This window comes from Vulpes vulpes, chromosome 4 (assembly GCF_048418805.1).
Source record: "Vulpes vulpes isolate BD-2025 chromosome 4, VulVul3, whole genome shotgun sequence".
NCBI lineage: Eukaryota > Metazoa > Chordata > Mammalia > Carnivora > Canidae > Vulpes > Vulpes vulpes.
Window position 1 is genome coordinate 118383254 of NC_132783.1, and position 20769 is coordinate 118404022.

General features: G+C 50.7%; 1 protein-coding gene across 3 annotated transcripts in view; it reads right to left on the minus strand.

Annotated features, from left to right (window-relative positions):
* The window catches only part of AFAP1L1 (actin filament associated protein 1 like 1), a 60846-nt gene that overhangs the window by 19610 nt on the left and 20467 nt on the right, over positions 1–20769 (minus strand). For 2 of the 3 annotated variants that reach the window (XR_012001243.1, XM_072756913.1), the window contains exons 2-9: positions 13578–13706; positions 12388–12471; positions 11991–12088; positions 10760–10868; positions 6863–6988; positions 5993–6204; positions 3542–3721; positions 1471–1563 (exon numbers count right to left, since the gene is read on the minus strand). Coding sequence is in view for 2 of the 3 variants with exons in the window: in XM_072756913.1 (XP_072613014.1) it covers positions 1471–1563; positions 3542–3721; positions 5993–6204; positions 6863–6988; positions 10760–10868; positions 11991–12088; positions 12388–12471; positions 13578–13706 (1031 nt within the window). In the remaining variant the exon portion in view is untranslated. The remainder of the gene's footprint in view (positions 1–1470; positions 1564–3541; positions 3722–5992; positions 6205–6862; positions 6989–10759; positions 10869–11990; positions 12089–12387; positions 12472–13577; positions 13707–20769) is intronic. The other variant, XM_072756914.1, reaches the window with a different exon arrangement.

Consider the following 20769-nt stretch of genomic DNA (forward strand, 5'->3'; position numbering starts at 1 on the left):
TGGTTTGTGTGCTGTGAGACCTTTGAAAAGCTAAACGGTGCCAGCCAAACGTGGGACAGGATTAAAATGGCACCAACTCGCTTAAAAAGTAGAAGTACAGAGCTCTGAGGCCTCTCTAGCTTTCCTGCCAAGGACTCCTCAGACCGGGCTCAGGGATGCTTTGCTATAAGCACAGAACTTGGGGACCCAAAGAGATAGGAGAGACCTTGCGCTCCCCTCAATTTCCAAAGGCTGGAAACACGGCGACTGTCAGAATTGGGACAGATCTGTCAAAAGTATCAGAATCTCCCTTGTAAACTAGGAAACAAGCTATGGTTGGTTCTATCTGTCCTGCGGTGGTATACAGATGGTAAGTGTTTCATCAAGATAGAACGCAAATACAAAGCACACTCGGATCACGTTGGAATTGACTTAATGATGATGGCGCTTCACCTACAGGATTCTATGGAGAGACACAGTTACCAACACCACTTGCTTCAAAAATACCAGCCTCAACATTCGAGCTACCCTTCTTCCTCGCTGTTCACCCTCAGCGCGAATGTGTTCTCTCAGAGAAGCTTCCCTGATGCCTGAGCCAAGAGCAGACCCCTGGCATACACTCCCAGGGTACGTGGTACTTTTCCCTCCCAGCGCTCACACACCTGGGCATTCGTGTCTGACTCCCCCCGGGGAGCACAGGGTGGCTGTGTGTTCCTGTTAGGATCGCACCTGCGTGCTCAGCGCAGCGCCTGGTGCACGGTGCTCACTAACTACTCACCAAGCAGAGCTCAGTACCCCCCCCACCCTTGAGAGATGGGGTGGCAAAGTCATCAAGAGCCAGGTGTCTGGGTATACATCCTTGCTCTGCTTCTTACTAACTGTGGGACTCCGGGCAAACCTCTCTGTGTCTCAGCTTCCTCATCTGAAAATGAAATTCATCAGAGAGTTGTCATAGAAATTAAACTAGGTAATAACATTGTAAAGCCTACGGGATGATGCCGGCCACACAATCATATTCTACACTAACCTTTATTATATCATGCAAGACGCATGTGTGTAGGCTTGAGGCTGAGTCTCTTTATCACCCACCAGCACCTGGCAAAGCCAAGGTGCTATAGCACATATTTTCCGACTGCCTGACCAACTACCAAGTGACCCATTGGGGCACGCTACTCTGAGTTTCCAATTTGCTTTAATGGCTCCATTCAACCGTGACCTCCTCCTGTCCTGGCAGCGTTAGTTACTCCCTCCTGGCTCATACTGCACCTTGGACATGAGTATTCATTCATTCATTCATGCATGCATGCATTCATTCGTTCAGTAGACATTTACTGAACACCTACTGTGGTGCCAGCTCCGAGCTGGGCACCCACGGCTTGTAGGACACCACGGTGGGTGCCTGGCTTCCCCACCAGCAGGGCCCGTGTTCAGTCCCCGCTGCCTGGCACAGGGGAGACCTTGAGACAGATGAGACAGATGAGACAGATGTACCTTGTCTAGGTCCAGCTTGCAGAGGAGGACTGGGGACCTGGGCACATCTGCCCCCTCCGTCACCCCGGCAGCCTTGCTCACCTCTCGGATGACCTGTGGAGACGGGGGACAGCTGTGAGCAGGTGGGCAGGGACACTGGGGAGGCAGAAGGAAGAACGGGGTCTGTGCACTCAGAGCCATCGAGCAATGGGGTTGGGATCACTGGGCAGAAGGGATGGGCTGATGTGGCATCCTGCACATCAGGGTTTGAACAAGCTTTCTCCTGCATCTGCCCCTTGAATTGAAAACAGAAGAGGCTAGCGAACGAGAGGCATGGCTTCGAGACCTGGCTCCATTGCTAATCCATAGCTGTGTGGCCTTGTGGAAGCCACTTTCTTCCCCTGGGCCTTCTTTCCCTGTCTGTAACATGGGGATAATACCATCCTCTGCTTACATCCTTGGGTTGTCTGAAGACCGGTGAGATTGTGGGTGTGAAGGGCCATGTGGCCCAGGATGCCCTGCACAAGCACGAGGGACTGGCTCCTGTGGCTGTGCGGACCCTCTGCAACAGCCTGCAGGCAGCCAGGGCCAACCCCTCCACTTCAGAGATGTAGACACTGAAGTTCCAGGACACCCACTCACACAGCAGAAGCATCCAGACCATGAAATAATGGCAGCCATCACTTGTTGCTCACCCATCTGCGGTTTTACGTGGATTCTCCCACCATATCCCCACAGCAGCCTTGAAGGGTAGGGACAGCTGTGACCCCCATGTCACTGAATAGGATGATGAGGCGCCAAGAAGTGAAGCCATGGTTGTCTGCTCTTTACCTCTGGGCTAATGAGCTCCCAGTATTGAAAATCAAGACAGTCCCCAGTCCAGGCTTGATTCCAGCTTCCGTCTCCAGTCTAGGGCTCCCTCTTCTGACCCACCCGGCCTCTGGAGGGCAAAGGCTCCCCCAGCAGGCAGGTTCCTCACCTTCCTTCCCATCTCGAGACATAGATAATGAGCAGCATGAAGGTTTTTGGGGGTAGGATTGGTTATCACAGGACAGAAGGGAGGGCAGAGAGGGACGGAGGTGTCTGGTTTCTTTGTTCCAATAGGAAGATCAGAGGAGGAGGGAGAAAGGTGTCAGAGTGGAAGCAGGACAGGGCACAGGGACACGGGCTGGCCTGTGGTAGGGACTGGGGATGGGACTCCACCCCCATCACACAGTGATCACTTATAGTGACTGAGTACTTACTGTCTGCAGGCACTATAGTAAATGCTCTCTAGAATCTTTACAAAAACCATTTTACAGAAGGGAAAATTGAGGCACAGATAGGCAATGTCATTTGCAGAAGACCACACAGCCAGTAAGTGCCAGTGAGGGCTGGGACTTGAACTCCAGTCTGTGTGTCACCAAACTCCTCCCTTGTCATCGCCATGCCACCCTGCCTGTGGCCTTTGGAGTAGATTTCCTTGTTAGCTGCGAATCCTAGCCCCAACGACTTGGTTGTGTGACCTTTGGTGAGTCACATAAGATTCCTGTGCCTCAGTTTCCTCATCTGTAAAATGGGGACAATATGGTCCCATTACAAAGAGTAGATGAGGTCAAGTGTGTAAAGCTCTTAGCACGACCCATGGCCCAAAATACGTCCTCAATACACAGTAACTCTGATTGCTCTGCAGTAGGGACAAGATGCAGAAGCTGGAGCATAGGTGGATATTACAAGGATGCACACTTCTCCTAAGATAGGAAGGATTTTTCCTTTTTTTTTTTTTTTTTTAAGAATTAGCTTATCTAATGATAACATTTGTTTCCTTCAAGGATATTACAAAGTGTACACATGCAGGCTGGACAGGCCCACAGTAAGGATGTTAGAAAGAAGATTCAAATAACTAGAAGGAACACAGTACTCCAGCCTGAGGTCTGTCTCCTGGAGACGTCTGAGGCTACTTACACAGGCCCAAGGCTCTGATCACCACCCATCCCCAGAGCAAGGCCTGTTCTTCCAAGGGACTGGAGCCCACCTGGCTGAAAGTTGGGCCCAGGGAAACAGTGGAAGGAAGGGCAGAAGGGCGGACAGGGAGGGTGCAGGTGCCATGTACCTTCAGCCACTCCTCGGCTTGCTCCCGGCTCTGCAGTGCCAGCACCAAGACCTCGGTAGCCCCCTGGGAGAAGCGGAGCTCGTGCCTCTTGTGGCGGCTGTCCTTGGGCATGTAGGTGACGCTGCAGACATCCAGCGCCAGCCTCAGATGCGGCTGCCGGTCCTTGGAGCTTTTGTAACACTGGACAGGAAGAGAAGGGGTCACCCTTCTGGACTGGAGGGCAGAGGAGGGAGATGCCCTTGCATGAAGGCTTGGGGGAGCGACCTCGACCTGCCCCCCGCTCCCCCAGCCCAACTGTGGGTACTGCGTGAAGACAGGGGCTGTGGCTATTCATCTCAGAGAAGAGAAGCCTGGAAGGGGGCGTCTTTGGACAATCTTCAGATCTCAAGAGCCACCGAGGGGCCCCAGGGGCACCGCCATCTATTAGGAAGAGGCAGATTTTAGCACAATACTAGGAAGACCATTCTAGTCTAAAGAACCAGAGAAGAAACAAGCTGGCTTGGAAGGAAGCCAGCTCCCTGCTACTCATGTGCTACTAGCAGGAATGTGGGAGAGAGGATTCTAGCAGAGATGGACGGTTGGGCTTAGGAAGTCAACAGTTTATCAATAATGATTCTCACTTCTCGATTCTTACTGTGAAGCTAGCATTACCTTGATATCAGAACCTGACAATGACACTACAAAAAAAGGAAAACGAGGGATCCCTGGGTGGCGCAGCGGTTTGGCGCCTGCCTTTGGCCCAGGGCGCGATCCTGGAGACCCGGGATCGAATCCCACATCAGGCTCCCGGTGCATGGAGCCTGCTTCTCCCTCCGCCTGTGTCTCTGCCTCTCTCTCTCTCTCTCTCTCTCTCTCTCTGTGACTATCATAAATAAATAAAAAATTAAAAAAAAAATAAAACATTAAAAAAAGGAAAACGATAGGCTAATCTCAACATGGTTGCAAAAGCCCTAAAAAAACTACTTGCAAATAGAAATCCCAGACACATAGAAAAGCAAACCGTATCAAGACCAAACAGGGTTTATTCTAGGATTGCAAAAGTGTATTAGCCTTCTAAAAGCCAACCCTATAATTCATCATATGAATAGAAAAAAGGGAGAAAAGCCACATATCTCAATAGAAACAGAAAAGGCATTTGGTAAAATTCTTCATGTATCTGTAACATAAATTCTTAGCAACCTAGAGATATAGAGGGGGAACTTCCTTAATGTGGCAATAAGGAGCTTCAACAAACCACTCACAGCAAATATCAGCCTTAATAGTGAATTATTGCAACTTTCCCTTTGAGATCTGGACTGACACAAGGGTGCCTGCTCTCACCACTTCTATTTACATTGTGCTGGAGATCCCAACCAATGCAGTATGTCAAGAAAAAAATGACAAACGGAATGAGAAGAAGTAAGTCATGACCTTTAGATTGGTTCTGGCCTGGGGTGAGCTTTTCACTGCTCCAGGATGAGAAAAAGTCATGTTTCAAATGGATAGATGTTGGCTTGTCAACAGATTTCGGGGTAAAGAGCTATTATTTTTTTTCTGAAATTATGTCTGTATTCCTACTCTGGAATTAAAGGTACATTTTCTTTTATAAAATGATGGTGATGAGAGATGGCAAATTAAAAAAAACTAAGAAAGCAAGTTCCACAGTAAGTGCCGAATGGGCTCAATTTTAGAAAAGGCGGATGTGTGGAAATATGTATATTAAAACATAACAGTGGTTAGCTCTTGGTCAATGGGATTATAGGTGGCTTTAAAAAATCACTTTTGGGGCTCCTGGGTGACTCAGTCGGTTAAGCATCTGCCTTCTGCTCAGGTCATGATCTCAAGGTCCTGGGACTGAGCCCCGTTTCTGGCTCTCTGCTCAGTGGGGAGTGTGTTTCTCCTCCCTCTCCCTCTGTGTGCGTGCTTTCTCTCTTTCTCTTGTTCTCTCTCAAATAAATAAAATCTTTTTTTTTTTAAAGATTTTATTTATTTATTCATGAGAGATAGACAGAGGGAGAAGCAGGCTCCATGCAGGGAGCCCGACGTGCGACTTGATCCTGGGTCTCCAGGATCAGGCCCTGGGCTGAAGGTGGCGCTAAACCGCTGAGCCACCCGGGCTGCCCTCAAATAAATAAAATCTTATAAAAACATTTTCATTATGTTTTTCTCCAGTTTTATACGTAAACACATTTAGTTGCATAATGAAATCAATAAACATTGTTTTAAAGTGATAAAAAATTCACTGGCGAAATAAAAACTTGTTAAAGTCTATGTCAGGTCTTTGAGTGTGTGTGCATGTGTGTGTGTTTACATTCTGCTCTAGTGGGAGAGCCCTTATCTCAGAAGCACTGAGCCTCTGGGCACAAAGCAAACCCAGAGGACCTGGGGTAGACACGCCTGCACACACACACGGAGACACACACACGTGTAAGTCCATGTGAGGCCTAGAGGCACACTTCCTCGGCCACTCACCAGGAGCTGGTCCTCCTTGATGACCGTCAGCTGCTTGGCCCACTGCCCGAAGCGCTTTTTCCGCAGCAGGAAGGCGCATATCCTGCAGTCCCTCACCAGGTGCATGGAGGCCTCCTCCGAGGGCCACTGGTGCGTGGGCTGTGGCCCTTTCCCTTCCTCCTCCTCGTCGTCGTAGGACTCGTAGGAGCTACTCATTGGGTCAGAGTCATTGTCTGTAGGAGCCATAGGAAATGACCCGTTACCATGTCCTTGCCTGGGAGGCACCTTCTGACCCTTCCACTCTGGGGTTCAGGGACCAGGAGGCGGTGGACTTCAGTTGTGATCATGATGATCTCTATACCCCGACACGGGCGCTGTGTTGTGTGGATTTACCAGTGGCTCTGCCATCTTGGTGACTTCACTTCTCAAAATTTCAGTTTTCTCATGGGTAAAATGGTCACAATCAATGACAGTAACTACCCCACTGGGCTCTTAGGATCAGTAACTGCAGAGCGTTCAGCCCAGGGTCTGGCACTCGGTGGGTACCCTGCTTACATCAGCTATTGTCATACCCCACCATCTTTGTGTCCTTAGTCTCAGGTGATTCTCACAGCACCCAGAAAGTCCCCATTTGACAAAGAAGGCAACTGGGGGCTAACAGAAAATAAATGATTCATTCAAGGTCAGTCACCAAGGGGCAGGGCAAAGGCTAGATCCAGGGCTCCCGGTTCCATGCCGGTGGTCTTTCCACTGAACCCTGGAGTCACTGAGTACAAGGGCTGGAGGCCTCTGTGGTGACCCAGAGGGCCAGGTACACGTGCATGCCAACAGTTTAGGCCAAGGTCTGCCCTCTGAGGACAGGACCATTCTGAACACCCTCCTGGCACTTACAGGAGTTCTTTAGCTCCCCATTCATCCTAGTGGCGGGGTAGCTGCTGTCTGCATCCTCGTAGTAGCCATCCATGATGGAATGGGCTGGGCTGCAGCCGTCTGTGGGGTTGGCAGAAGGAGCGGCACCTTGGAGAAAGGCAGGCAGACTGCAGGGGCTGTGCCTGGGGCAGACCCCAGACCCCTGCCCCTCCTCAGGGAAGAGAGAGTGTAGCTCCCCCTAGCTCCCGGGCCAGGATGAGGGGCCTCCTCCTCTCTGAATGTCATCTGCTTTAGCTCCCCACATGCTCTCTGCTCCTGTCACCGGCACTGCCCTGCTGGGCCCTGTCATGCCTCCAGGCCCATGTTTATGCTATTCTGTGTGTTCTCTTAGCTTCTGCTAGAAAACTCCTACTCATCCTTCAATACCCAGCTCAAAGATCTTCCTTCTGACCTTCTCAGACAGAGAACTGTCAGCACCTCCTAAGGGATCCCACAGCATTGGTGTGTGTGTGTGTGTGTGTGTGTGTGTGTGTGTGTGTCTTGGTCACAGCCCTGATCTCCGAACTGCAAGAGGTGGTGCTCCAGCTGCCTGGGCTTGGCCACCCCCACCCCCAGCATTTGCCACCCCAGTCCTTCTCTCCCTTCCTCATGCACACACCCCCTCTCGTGATGGCAAATCTCCTAAACCTCTGTGACCATGGGGAGGAACTGGACTAGAGGAGCTAATGGTAGAGCATACAACAGTGAACACAACAGCCCCCTACAGCAAAATTTCCCAGCATGCTCCCACTCAGGGGGAAGCACAGTGCAGGGGTGGAGGCTACCTTAAATTGTATTCTGCATCAGCATTACGGGGGTCTCTTTAAAATGCAGATCCCTGGGCTGTCTTTCTAGAGATTCTGATTCACCCATGTGAGCTGAGCCAAGGAATCTTCATTGTTAAAAAAAAAAAAAAAAACCTATGTAATAGGACATTAAAAAACATGTACAGATAGAACTATATGGAACTCCAAGAAATCAGATTTTTTGTCTAAACAATTAGGTTATTTTGAGACAGATGGTTCCTGGGGCACATTGTGAAGGTCAGTGGGCTAAGGGCAAGTGCTTTGGGTTTGACGAGATTGGAGATTGAATCTGTTGCCACCATTTATTGAGTGACCTTGGGAAAGAAGCCCACAGTTTCTCTGCATTTCAGGGTCATCACCTTGCAGTGACGTGAACAATTCCCACCTTGGACTAGTGATACAATGCATGTAAGCTTCTGGCACAGTGCCTGGCACATAGAATGTGCTAGACACATGCCGGATGTCATTATTATGACTTTCTCCTTTGATTCCTACAATGTAGGGAGGTAGGTATGAGCCCCATTTTACAGATGAGGGCACTGCGGCCACACACCGATTGCTAGCGGCAGAGCCTGGATGAGAACTGAGGTTGCCAGCTCAGGGAATAGATGCACATCCCCTCTTCCAGGAAGACTTCCTTCACGCAGTCCAACTGGCTCCCATACCACACTGTTCTCAAAGTGCTGCTCTGGGCTCCCAGCCCCTGCCATCCATCTGTTTCCTGAGGACAGCAGCACGCAAATTCCCAGCGACTAGGATCCCTAGTGCAATCTCCCAAGTGATGATCAGAGTCTGCTTTTCCCAGCAGGTCCTCTGAGGCCTCAGATGCTGGCAACATCCTGTGAGATGGACGGGTGGGAGGCCAGGGTGGGTGGGGAGGCTGGTGCGATAGGGAAGAGGGAGGGGACACATGGGCCAGCGCTCTTGAACACCTGGCAGGGCTGGACACTGTGTCAGAGGAAGGATATTCCCTGACGAGCTTGGCACCCTCTCTCTGGTCAAGCTCTCTGGCTCTTCCTGTGGCCCGCCCTTCCCTCCTGCCCCGGGATCCCTGCTGCCCCATCTGAGAGGAGTGTGAGCTCTCTGGGGAGGTAGAGGAGCCTCACCCAACTGAGGGGCTTGACCTGGGATTCAGGGCCCAGCAGCACTTCGTCCTCACCTTCCTGTCCTGTCCTCAAATGCATAAAATAGAACAAAGTCACCTGCTTTGCATCCAAACAGCAGCAACACAGACAGCAAACTCTCAAGACTGAAGAAAGCCACAGATTACCACGTCCAACCTCACCATTTCCCTTTAACTAGTTTATTAATCACAACAATGATATACCACAGTAGCCTAAGGTGGAAAGAACCTGAGTGTCCATCAACTGACACGCGACTAAAAAAACATGTGGTCTATCCATACAATGGAATATGATGTGGCCATAGAGAGAAATATCGATCCACACAGTGATAGGGGTTACCCTTGAAAACAGGGAAATGAGCCAGACACAAAAGGCCATGCATTGCATGGTTCTATTTATGTGAAATATTCAGAATCGGTCCATCCATTGAGACAGAAAGCAGATCGGTGGTTGCCAGAGACTCAGAGGAAAGAGTGACTCTCTAACAGGTACGGGCTTTCCTCCTTGAATGATGACAATGCTTGGGATCTACGCAGTGCTGATGGTGGCATAACATGGTGAGTGTACTAAATGCTACTGAGTGGACACTTGAAAGTGGTTGAAATGGTCCATTTTATGTTACGTACGTTTTGTTACAATAAAAAAAAAACCTATGCCCACGATGATAAGCATGATCAGCACAAAGAGTAGGAATGGGAAAATATGTTGCCTTCAGCCAGATTTCTATTCATCTCCCACAGGGAAATATTGCTAATGGTTTCTTGCACATCCTAGAAAAATTGCTAAAATGAATGCATGAGTGTGTGTGTGTATACCCCATTAAGGAACAAAAGGAATCACATTATAGGCAGTATTCTGTGTTTGAGTTTTTTCAATGAATATTATCTTGGAGTTCATTTCTGATCAGCACAGACAGACCTGTTTCATTTATTTTTTGGCAGCTGGAAAATATTCTACTGTGCTACTGAATGACGACATGGCATCACATAATCATTGTCTTATACAAGCTCAACTACGAATGCTGGGTCACCCCAAACCCACATAATACAGTTTCTTGTGTATAACGTTAAGTTCCTATATCCAAGCCAGTGACTTATCTGATCCTCAAAGAATCAGCCATTTGTTTCAGTGCTGGAGGAAACACTGAGAGATGAGTCCAAATCCAAAGACTCTCCTTTGTGGCTGATTTAAGAGCTTTTTCAAAGGTAATTTGTACCAGTGCCCTTTAAATTATTTTATTTTATTGTGTTCACCTGTCAGTAAAAATGTAACCATATAATGTACTTCCACTTATTTGCGTGTAAATTATATATGTATATATGTATAGACTGCTTACAGGAGTTATGCTATTATTAGATTATAAATGCTCCAACTCTAAAACATTCACACAGACATTTTAGGAAGAAGTGTTGAGCTAAATATAAGTAAAGCTCCTGATACCTCTTCCTAGATCTTTTCATGAATTCCCTGGGGGGCCACACTCTGCTCAGAGGACCTTTTGATTTCCTCTACGTGCTTTTTCACCCTACATGTTGGCTTTTTAACTTAACCTGCCTATAAGGTGAGAGTCAGGCCGAAGGACAAACTAGTTCACCAGGTCCACGGAGGAGGGGCACTTGGGCGAGCACCAGCTTCAGTGCTAGGGACCAGGACACAGTGGGCCTGTGTCCCTCTATCCCGGCACATTTATATGCATGTATCCAGCCCCTTTCTTATTTTCAGGGTAGGGAAGGCAGTTGTGCAAGGCTGCACAGAACTGGGACTGGAACCAAGCCCCCCATTCCTGGGGCTACACCACTGGCCTCCCCCCAGCCTCCACTAGAGAGGCCGGGGACTCAGGCAGCTCCTCCTCAGGATGTGAGCCGGGTGGGTATGCAGCTTGGAGCTCCAGTCCTAGCAGGACACACAGGAGCTAGAGGAGGGGAGTTCCCCACGAGACCAGAACTTACTGTGGGAGCTGATGTACTCGGGGGACTTGCCGGGTCCTAGGGGAAGGGCCTCTTCATAGTAGTCCTCGGGTGGGGGTCTTTGGGGAAGCGGTGGAGGCAGATCGGCAGCCTGAAGCGGGGGATAAGGGAAGTGGATAAGACCAAGAAGGCCCAGAGAGGAGAGGGAGAGGCCGAGCGACCGGCAGGAGGCTGCAGCAGAGATAGGCAGGAGCCCCGAGGAGGCAGGACGTATAATCTCTGAACGTGCAGCTGTAACTCCTGACAGAGTGGCAGGAGGGCAGAGGTGGGAAACCCTGAGAGTTTGCTTGGTCCTCTATTATCTGCCCAACTTATTTTGGCATCCGGGCTTCCCTGTAATATCTAAGTTTTGTGGACTGCTTCAGAGATGTAGTTAGGCTTTGGAGTAAGCGCATGCAGTGATCAAAAAATACTGAGTTCTGCTCTGCTCTGCAAGCCCATGTACAGACCTGTGAGGAGCAGCGGGGCAAGCAGCTGGAAGGCATGGCACTTAGGGAGGCAGCATAGCCTCACGGCTAAGTGCTTAGACTCTGGGGACAGGGCACCCTTCTTTCGCTGGGATTAAGCTCTGCCACTTACTTGTGGTGGGACATGTCGCGTACTCTAAGCTCAGTTTCCTGACCTGTAAAAGGGGATAACAGAGGTGCCAACCTCATTCAGTTATTGTGAGCATGTGGAGCACGTAGCAAGGGGTCCACCATTGATACTACTGGATGGTGATGATGACAGTGAATTATGCAGTTGACGGAGAGTGTTTGATGTGATTACAGGCCCCTTGCCTTAATTCCACAGATGAAGGCTGGGAACCCTAGATGTGATGACCCAAATCTTTCTTTTGTAAGTGAAGAAACAGGCTCAGAAAGGGGAGGTGATTGGTCTAAGACCACATAGCAGCTGGAAGAGGGCAGAGGCCACCAACTCCTAGTCCAGAGCTTTCCCTAAGCTCCACGTTTATGACAGCAATTAGAAGTTGGGGTGTGGAACGTCCTTTATGCCCGAATGGACAGGTCGGTTCACCTTGTTATCCTTGCTCAGCATGGGCACGGCGAATAATACATCATGAGAGTCATCGAAATGTTCTCACAGCCTGTTCCTCCCCTTAGAACAGGGACCTGCATAGCCAGGAGGCTCCCAGGCACTGGGGGGAGAGTTTCCATGGCCACCTCAGGGGGACAGAGCGCCACAGTGTATGGGGACCCAGACCATGACTCACATGTCTCAGAGGCGGGCTCTTGGCTGGCTCAGGGCTGGCGCCTTTGCAGGGCTCCCCGTCATCCTCTGGCATGTCCCGGAGGTCGCTCAGGTCACAGTCTACCGAGGTTCAGGCCATTGGGGCAGAGAAGCCAGGGATGAGCATGGGAGAATGGGAAGGAGCCTGGATTTGGGGATTTGGGGTCAGGGGGCCTCTATCACCTCTTTCGTTACTAACGGTGGGCAGACGACTTCATCACTCTGAGACTTGGTCTTCTCATCTAGAAAGTGGCTCAGTGTTGCCACCTTAGAGCCAGGCCCCCACCCAATCTGAGGGCGCTTCCAGAGACTGGGGCAGTGGGGCTCCCACATGCAGGGAGAGGACAGCTCCCAGCTGGGGTGGGGACAGGGTCACTTACCAAACTCTTCAAAGAGGGACTCCACAAAGCTGGGCCCGGAGTGGAGGTCCGCCGTGTTCACATACAGGTAGGAGACTTCTTTGGCTGTGGGGAGAGGGGGAGCACACCTGCACTGAGGAGGGAGGGGACCTGCTGCTGCCGACTCTGAGGAGGGCCGAGTCTCCCCCTCCCACCACCGGGACTCAAACCCTCTCAGGACACAGCACAGTGGACAAAGCACGTGCACATCCTAAGTGAGTTGTCTGGTTTTCGAACTTTGTTCTTATCTTTCTATTGTTCCTAAGCATCTCCTCCTCCAAGGGGAAGGATGCTCAGAGCACAGTACAGAAAACAGAGACTAGGGCTGCTCTGGGGATGGCAAGGGGACAGGGCCAAGCACAGTTGGCAAACCGCTGCCCCTCCCACCCTCCCACAGTCCCGTGAGGGCTGCTGATGCATCTGCCTGTTTTGTCACTGGAAGTGAGGCTCGGAGAGTCCCCTGGTGGTGGTGCCCCCTGCCCATCACTCAGACTCCCCGCTACCCTGCAGGACACGGCATGGCTCGGCTCATCAGAGTTTACTGAGCTCTGGGCTTTCCGTTTAGCAACGTGTGGGCTGACCTGGGGTGTGGAGGAAAGGTGGGAGTGGATGAGGAGGCCTTGCTGCCGAGCAGGCAGTGGGGCAGAGAAGCTGTGCGGGTTAGAGGGAGGAACATGACGGATGCCACCGGGCCGGTGTACATCTGGCCGAGGCAGTGTGTGACGTGTGTGCTGTGTCTGCTGTGTGTCACAGACTGCGTGTGAGTGTTTTGTGAGAGTATGTGGGGTGGAGAGATGCGCTGTGTGTCCTGTGTCACATGAGCTGTGTATGTGAGAGCGTGCTGCTGGTGAGGGTGTGGGTGTGTGTCATGTGAGCGTATATTTGTTAGGGGTGTTCCATGCAGGGGAGAACGTGCTGTGCGTATGAGTGTGGCATGTGTGCGTGTGTGAGTACGTGTGGCATGTGCATTGTGTACACGAGTTTCAGTGGGTCAAGGATGGAGGGGTATGAAGAGCATAGCCAGGTTGGAGAAGGAACAAAGCGGATGAGGACACGGGCCAGGCCACGACAGCATTGCAAGCCTCACTCTGAGGCTTGGGTATCCTCAGGCCACAGTCCCTGGGGAGCTACTGCAGGTTCTTGAGGAGCTGGGGGGGTTGCCGATGGCTGACCTGGGAGGGGCTGCAGGCTCTGCAGGATGGAGGCCACAGCCATCTTCTTCTCCAGGGCAGTGTCGCTGAGGTACTCATGGTCCAGGAGGCTGAGCAGCCCCGTGAGCTCAGGGAGCAGCTGTTCCAGCACTGAGGAGGAAGCACAGGGGCTGGGTGTCAGGATCCTGGCCCTGCCTCCACCCCCCAGAGGCCAGGGAAGCGGGGGTTGGGGGGCGGAGGGCAAGGCGGGTGCAGCAGGGAGACCTCAGAAGCCCTCCTACAGCTGTCCCAGTGCTGGCCGCCCACCTCCCAAGGGACAGACTTGCGCAGTTAACCATGACATTCCTCTGGGCCTCCCCACTCTGCCTCAGACCTCATATGGCCTTGGCCTGAGGACTGACATTACAGGGTTCAGCCTGGCAACTCTGAGCCCAGGTAGCCTGAGCAGAGGCTCTTAGGCCTGCCTCTGTCCCAGCATGCTCTCGGCTGTCCAGCCCACAGGGGTCTTTCCTCACTGCAGCTCGGGGCTCAGTGCAGGTCCCAGGCTGGAGCCCCTGGCCATCCAGGACACAGGCAGGAAGGGAGCCTTCCTGTCCCATCAGTTCATACACTTCAATCTCTGGAACCTTCTGTTTCCGGTGCCTTGATGGGAGCCAAACTAAACATTAACCCTTCCCACCCCAGGCCCCAAACCTTTATCATCGGTCTTTCCGTGCTTCACCAGCATTTTTCAAACTTGAGTGTATAGAGGAATTACCTTGGGATCTCGTCAAAATGCAGAGGCGGGCTCAGGTCTAGGTGGGAGGCTCTGCATTTCTAGTGAGCTCCCAGCTGATGCTGACACTGCTGGTTGAGAGGACGTGGAGTTGCAAAAACCCTATAGCACACAGTCCTTTAAAGACTGGAGCATGCCATGACCATGATGTCATTCATGTCTCCCTGTCCCAAACAGTCACTTGGGACTTGATTTGCCTTAGCCCAAAGACCGGCTTCGTTACAGTAGTAGTACTGTCTTGCTTTGCCACTTACCGGTCACTTGTGCCAGATACTAAAAGCTAACTGTGTTGAACAATTATTGTGCACTGTGCTAACCCTTTTGTGCTTATAGTCTCATCTAAATTTACTACCAAGCATTTAATGGCTCGGAATGGTTAAATAACTCCTCCAGGGTCACGCAGCCAGCAGAGCCTCGACTGGCCCTGGCTCCCTCCCTCCCTTTTAGCCACGGCATGAGATTGCCTTGCAGTATTTTATGCAATCCTTACCAACAAGCTTTGAGATAGGTCCCATGATCACGCCTACTTTTCAGAGGAAGAAACCAAGGCTCAGAGAAGAGAAATGTCTTGCTTGCAGTTACACGAAGGCCACAGAAGAGCCAGGCCTTTGACTTCTAGTCTCCAGACTGCCAGCCCCATATGTTTCTCTCCACCCTGGGCCCTCCTAGGGCAACAACCAGACTCCGACTTACAGCTACAGGGTCTGGGTGTGTTAGAGGGGCTATAACATCGTGCATAAGAGAGCCAGCCCTGGAGCCAGACTGCCTGGTTCAAGTTCAGGTTCCATCATTCATTTATTGTAGGACCTTCACAAGTTACTTAGCCTGTGACTCAGTTTCCTCCTCTACACATGGGGGTAATAATAGCATCCGCCTTGTAGGGTTGCTGTAAAGATGAATTATGTCATGCATGAAAAGTGCCTTGCCCCGTACAGAGTAAATGCTCACCCCAGGGCAGCACCTGGGAGGTGATGGCGCTGCTGTCATCGTGGTGTTTACCACACTGATCTGTGCTGTGTGGGTCTCCGCGAGTGTCTGCTCCCGTGGCAGGCTGTGAAGCTCGAGACGGAGCAGACGGTCTAGGGGTCTTGGCCTCTTTAGCACCTAGTCTGGGGCCTGCTGAGTGCTGGTGCTCCATGTGTTTGATGAGAGAGGGCACAAACAGATGACTGTGCCAGGACTTTTTTTTTTTTGGCCAGGACTTTTAAAAATAGAAACCTTATGTATGGATAGTAGCACTTGGTGGAAAAAATATGATGTGGCGGTCTCTCTGTGGCATTCCATCATCACCTTAGATCTGCTGGAAATGAGCTAGAGGCCGATCCTGTCAGCTACCACCTTAAGAGCTCTCTCTGCCGCTGGGCACTGAGGTAGCGGCTTTGCACGCCATGCCTCATCTGTGAGCAGCTCCCGCTGGGATACCTGTGTTCCAGAAGAGGACTGAGGCCAAGGGAGGCTGTGACATGGTTGCACAGCTTGAAAGATTCCATGTTTGTGTAGAATCAGACCCGAGAGCTGTAGAGTCGCACAGTGCCAGGGGGTGCCGCTCACCTCACAGCCCAAGTGCAATGGACCTAGAGGCCCTGCTGCCTCCGGGGGCCTCAGCCCTTGCAAGGTCACCTGAGCAAGGCTTCTGGGTGAGTAGATTACCCTCCTTAAAGTAGGAAACCACTTAAAATCATAAAATCATTCTAGGTAAATTTTAGCTGTTGCAAAGGAACTCTCTGGCACCCTCCTCAGATACACAGAAAGTCAGTTAACTCAGTTCTAAAATGCTTACTGCTGCAGCCCGGGTGGCTCAGCGGTTTAGCGCCGCCGGCAGCCCAGGGCCTGATCCTGGAGACCTGGGATCGAGGCCCACGTCGGGCTCCCTGCATGGAGCCTGCTTCTCCCTCTGCCTGTGTCTCTGCCTCTGTGTTTCTCATGAATAAATAAATAAATAAAATCTTAAAAAAATATATTTACTGAGTGCTAATTATGCGCCACTCGGGGGATTAGAAAATGAATAAGATATTGTTCCAGTGGATATGCTCCCTCCCTCTCTGTCTCTCTCTGTCTCTCTCACACACACATATGTACACACACACAAGGGAGGCCATGGTAAATGCTACCAGGAAGGCACCACAAGGGACCACGGGAGCTTTCTTGTGGCCTGCAGCCATGGTTCCTATTTGAAAATTCATGACCCTGCCCTGATACCATGTGGGAATGTCAAGGTTATGGGGTGCAGTGACTGCTTATCCCTCTACCAGTGGCTCTGAAACTTTCTGGCTTTGGGATGCCTTTGCACATCAGAAAATCATCAAGGACTTCAAATAACTTTTGTCTTATGTGATTTATATCTATCAATATTGACTATATTAACATTTAAGGCTGAGAAAATTTTATTTATTTATTTATTTATTTATTTATTTATTTATCTATTTAAAAGATTTTATTTATTTGACAGAGAGAGAGAGAGCACGCACAAGCGGCAGGCAGAGGAGAGGGAGAAGCAGACTCCCCACCAAGCAGGGAGGCCTACGTGGGACTCGATCCCAGGATCCTGGGATCATGACCTGAGCAAAAGGCAGACGATTAATTGACTGAGCCACCCAGGTGCCCCAAGGCTGAGAAAATTTCAAACCACAAGAATACACAGGCACACATATCATTAGCCTTCAGAGCTATCGCATCATCACATGACACAACCTCTGGAAAACTCTGTAAACATAGAGAGAATGGGAGTGAAAAAAGGCATACTGGGTCTGAGAACTAGATAAAAGTAGTTTTGACTTGGTGGACTTGCTTGGGGCATCCCCCTCCCAACCACACCTTTCTGAGTTGCTGTCCTTCCATAATGACAGGTTGCTAAGTCTGTCCCTGTGTCCATCCCTTCCACCCTCTCTCTTCATCTCCCTCCTGTCCTTTCTCTCATTTTGCTCTGAGGTCCCAAAGGTTTTTTCTCGCTCTTATCAGCCAGTGCCTATGTGTGGCAGCATTCCTGCTTCTAAATCTCTCCTTGCTTCTGATTTGAGGTTTGTTGCAATTGTTTCTAAAGGAAGAACAAGTAAGTTCCGAGTGAGTTCTCTGCATTGAAAAATGGGAGTTACAGTACCCAAGGTTTGGTAACAATGTTTAAATTTTTTTCCCTGATTGTTAATGGGATTCCTAACATGGGACCCTGAATTTTTTTTGTTTTGTTTTGTTTTTAGATTTTTCTTTATTTATTCATGAGAGAGATACACAGAGAGAGAGGCAGAGACATAGGCAGAGGGAGAAGCAGGCTCCCTACTGGGAGCCTGATACGGAACTCGATCCCAGAACCCTGGGATCACGACCTTAGCCAGAGACAGACGCTTAAACACTGAGCCACCCAGGTGTCCTGGGGCCCTGTGTTCTAAGTGTTCTTTTTTTAAAAAAGATTTTATTTATTTGAGAGACAGAGTGCACAAGTGGTGGGGAGGGGCAGAGGGAGAGGAAGGAGCAGAGTCCCCTCTGAGCAGGGAGCCTGACTCCACTTGGGCTCCATCCTAGGACACTGAGATCATGACCTGAGCCAAAGGCAGACACACTTAAGCCACTGAGCCACCCAGGCACCCCCTAAGTGTTCCTACTTAATGGAGATGTGATCACAAAAGTCCAGACAGAGCAGAGCAGAAGGAGGGCACCAAGTGAACCTGGGAGAAACAGATGGCCAGTGAGGAACTGCCCAGTGCCCGTGATGCCTTCTGTAGCCTGGAAGGACCCAGCAGGCAGCAGGTGACCAAGGGAGAGTCACACAGCATGCATTTCTTCCTTCCTTTCTTTCTTTTCTTTTCTTTTTTCTTTCTTTCTTTCTTTCTTTCTTCTTTCTTTCTTTCTTTCTTTCTTTCTTTCTTTCTTTCTTTCTTTTTCTTTCTCTTTCTTTCTCTTTCTTTTTTTAAGATTTTATTTATTCATGAGAGACACACAGAGAGAAAGACAGAGACACAGGCAGAGGGAGAAGCAGGCTCCATGCAGGGAGCCGGACGTGGGACTCGATCCTGGGACTCCGGGACCACACTCTGAGCCAAAGGCAGACGCTGAACCGCTGAACTACCCAGACGTCCCCATACAGCATTTCTAAAGTCGGTTGGCGGAGGGAGCGTGAGCCACAGGGGAAGGCTCAGCCTGCAGGCAGCACATGGGTGAGGACCCTTCCCTAGGGCAGAGTGGTGACTGTGTGCTGGGCATCTAGGGTGCACCTTCTCATTTCATGCTCATAAACTGCACAGGAGGGATGTAGTGTTGGGCTCTGTGCCCCACAAGGGACAGAAGGAAGGCTCGGAGAAGTGAAGCCACCCAGTCAGTAAGTGGTAAGGTCTTGAGCCCAGGTCTGTCTGACGTCACTGTGTACACCCTGTGCCTGAATCTTCCATCAGAAAAAGTGGGCTCAGAGCAGTGGAGACCAGGCCAGGGCAGAGGGGAGGCAAGCAGCCCCCACAGCTCTCCTGCTGGGGGCGCTGGGCCATGACTCCATCAGGGCTCCTGACCTGGGGTCCCCGCACCAGGCAGGTGGAAGACCCTTACTGGGGGGCTAAGATTCTTGCTCAGTGGGTGTCTCTGCACTGCAGCAAGATCTCATCCCAGAGAGATGCTCATACTTTATGGGCACAAGAGGGCTTTCAGCCAGTGCTCGGCTCTTCAAAGACAGTACAGAGCACCCCCCCCCCCCCAAAGGCTGGCTTCCAGAGGCAATGAATGTGGAAGCGCCTTCTGTGGCAGCTTCATCTTTAATGCCAGAGAACTGAAACCACAGGGATTTAAACTATCATAGAATTTAATTTGGAGAGGAATCGTATGTAGATAGTGCATATGGCAAGTGGCTCTGCCAGGGTTTACACAGACCGCCGGGACAGCAGCCTCAAATTTCAGCAAGAGTAAGACTCTCCCGAGGGTGGGTGGGTGGGTGGGTGGGGTTGTTGCTGGGAAGGCAGATTCCTGGACCTGCTACCTGAGGCTTCTGATTCAGCAGACCCTCTACTGCAACCCAGGAGGCTGCATTTTAATAAATACCCCAGGTGATTCCAAGGTTCAGTCTTTGAAAGACACTCCGCCAGAAAACACACACTACAAGGCTCATCTGTGAACATAAGGAACGTGGGAAGGCCTTGCTCATTTCCTAACAGGTTATCGTTAGACACCACTTTTGAAATAACTGCAAGTCGGGGGGAATAAGAGCTCCCAAGCAGGGAAGCTTGCTTAGAAGAGCACAGTGCTTGGGGCCTTCGGGTCAGAACCCTCACACTGCAATTCTTGAGCTGCCACTTCCAAGCTGTACCAGGATGGCCTGTTAGCGAGCTCTGAGCCCTGGCCTTCTAGTCTATAACGTGGGGATGCCGGCAGAGCTAGGTGGTCCTGTTGGCGAAGCACTTGGTCTTGGGTGCTGTGCCTGGAGCCAGCACTCAGGGCCATATTACTGTGATGGCTGCTGTCTCCTAATACTCCCTCCAGCACCGCTCAGGTAGTATTTGGCGACAGAGCTGCCATAGGTGTGTAACTAGCTCCATGAGGACAGGGACTGTGCCTCAGTGATGCTTGCTGCCCAAGAAGCATCTACTTAGTGAGCATGATATTTTGATGACCTAGTCCACCCTTCTCATTTTAAAGATGTGAAAAGTGAAGGACCAAGAGGTTATTTGACTTAGCTATGGGCACACAACCAACTGAAAATAAAAGTCCCTAGCGTTAAATTCACACAAAGCTTGCTACTTGGCTGAGTCATCAAAGAGTGGCCAAGAACACAGGCTGTGCACAATCTGACCCCTCCAAGCTTGGCCATTTTCCAGCCATGGCCCCGGAGAAATTTCTTAACTCGTCCAAACTTCTAGTTCTTTATCTGCAGACTGTGCGGGGTAATCACAGCAGCTGCTCCACACAGTCATTGTAAAGATGAATCGAAGTCACGCATATGGGCTCAGTGCACTGAACAGGTGCCTCGCCATTCATATGTGACCTCCAGGGAGTTTCAGGTGTGGGGCCACGAGGGAGGGCATATCTGGGGACAAAAGGACATGGGGGACTCTGCAAGCCTCACCTGTTGACAGTTCATAGCTCTGGGACTGATACTGAGCAGATACTCTGGGTGGCTATGCCAATAGGAGGTGGTGCAGCCCCTTCCCTCATGGGGCTCCTACCCCAAGGACTCCCCACGCCCCCATGTCAGATGAGGGGACATCTTTCAGTTGGAGGGGAGTCCTGTCCTTGCTGTCCTCCATCAGGAAGGACTTCCTTCACCCATTCCTTACCCACCCCCTTTCATCTTCACTCCTGGTCCAGGTCCTGTCCGCTTTCTGAGGACACACTGGGGCATCGGGACAGCATTATCTTTTGTGTCTAAAGTTTATTTAGAACCACGAATACATTTCATTGATCTTGTTTGGTTTAGCTGAGCTTTAGGGAGGTACAGTGAATTCCAGTGAGGAAAAAAAAACCACA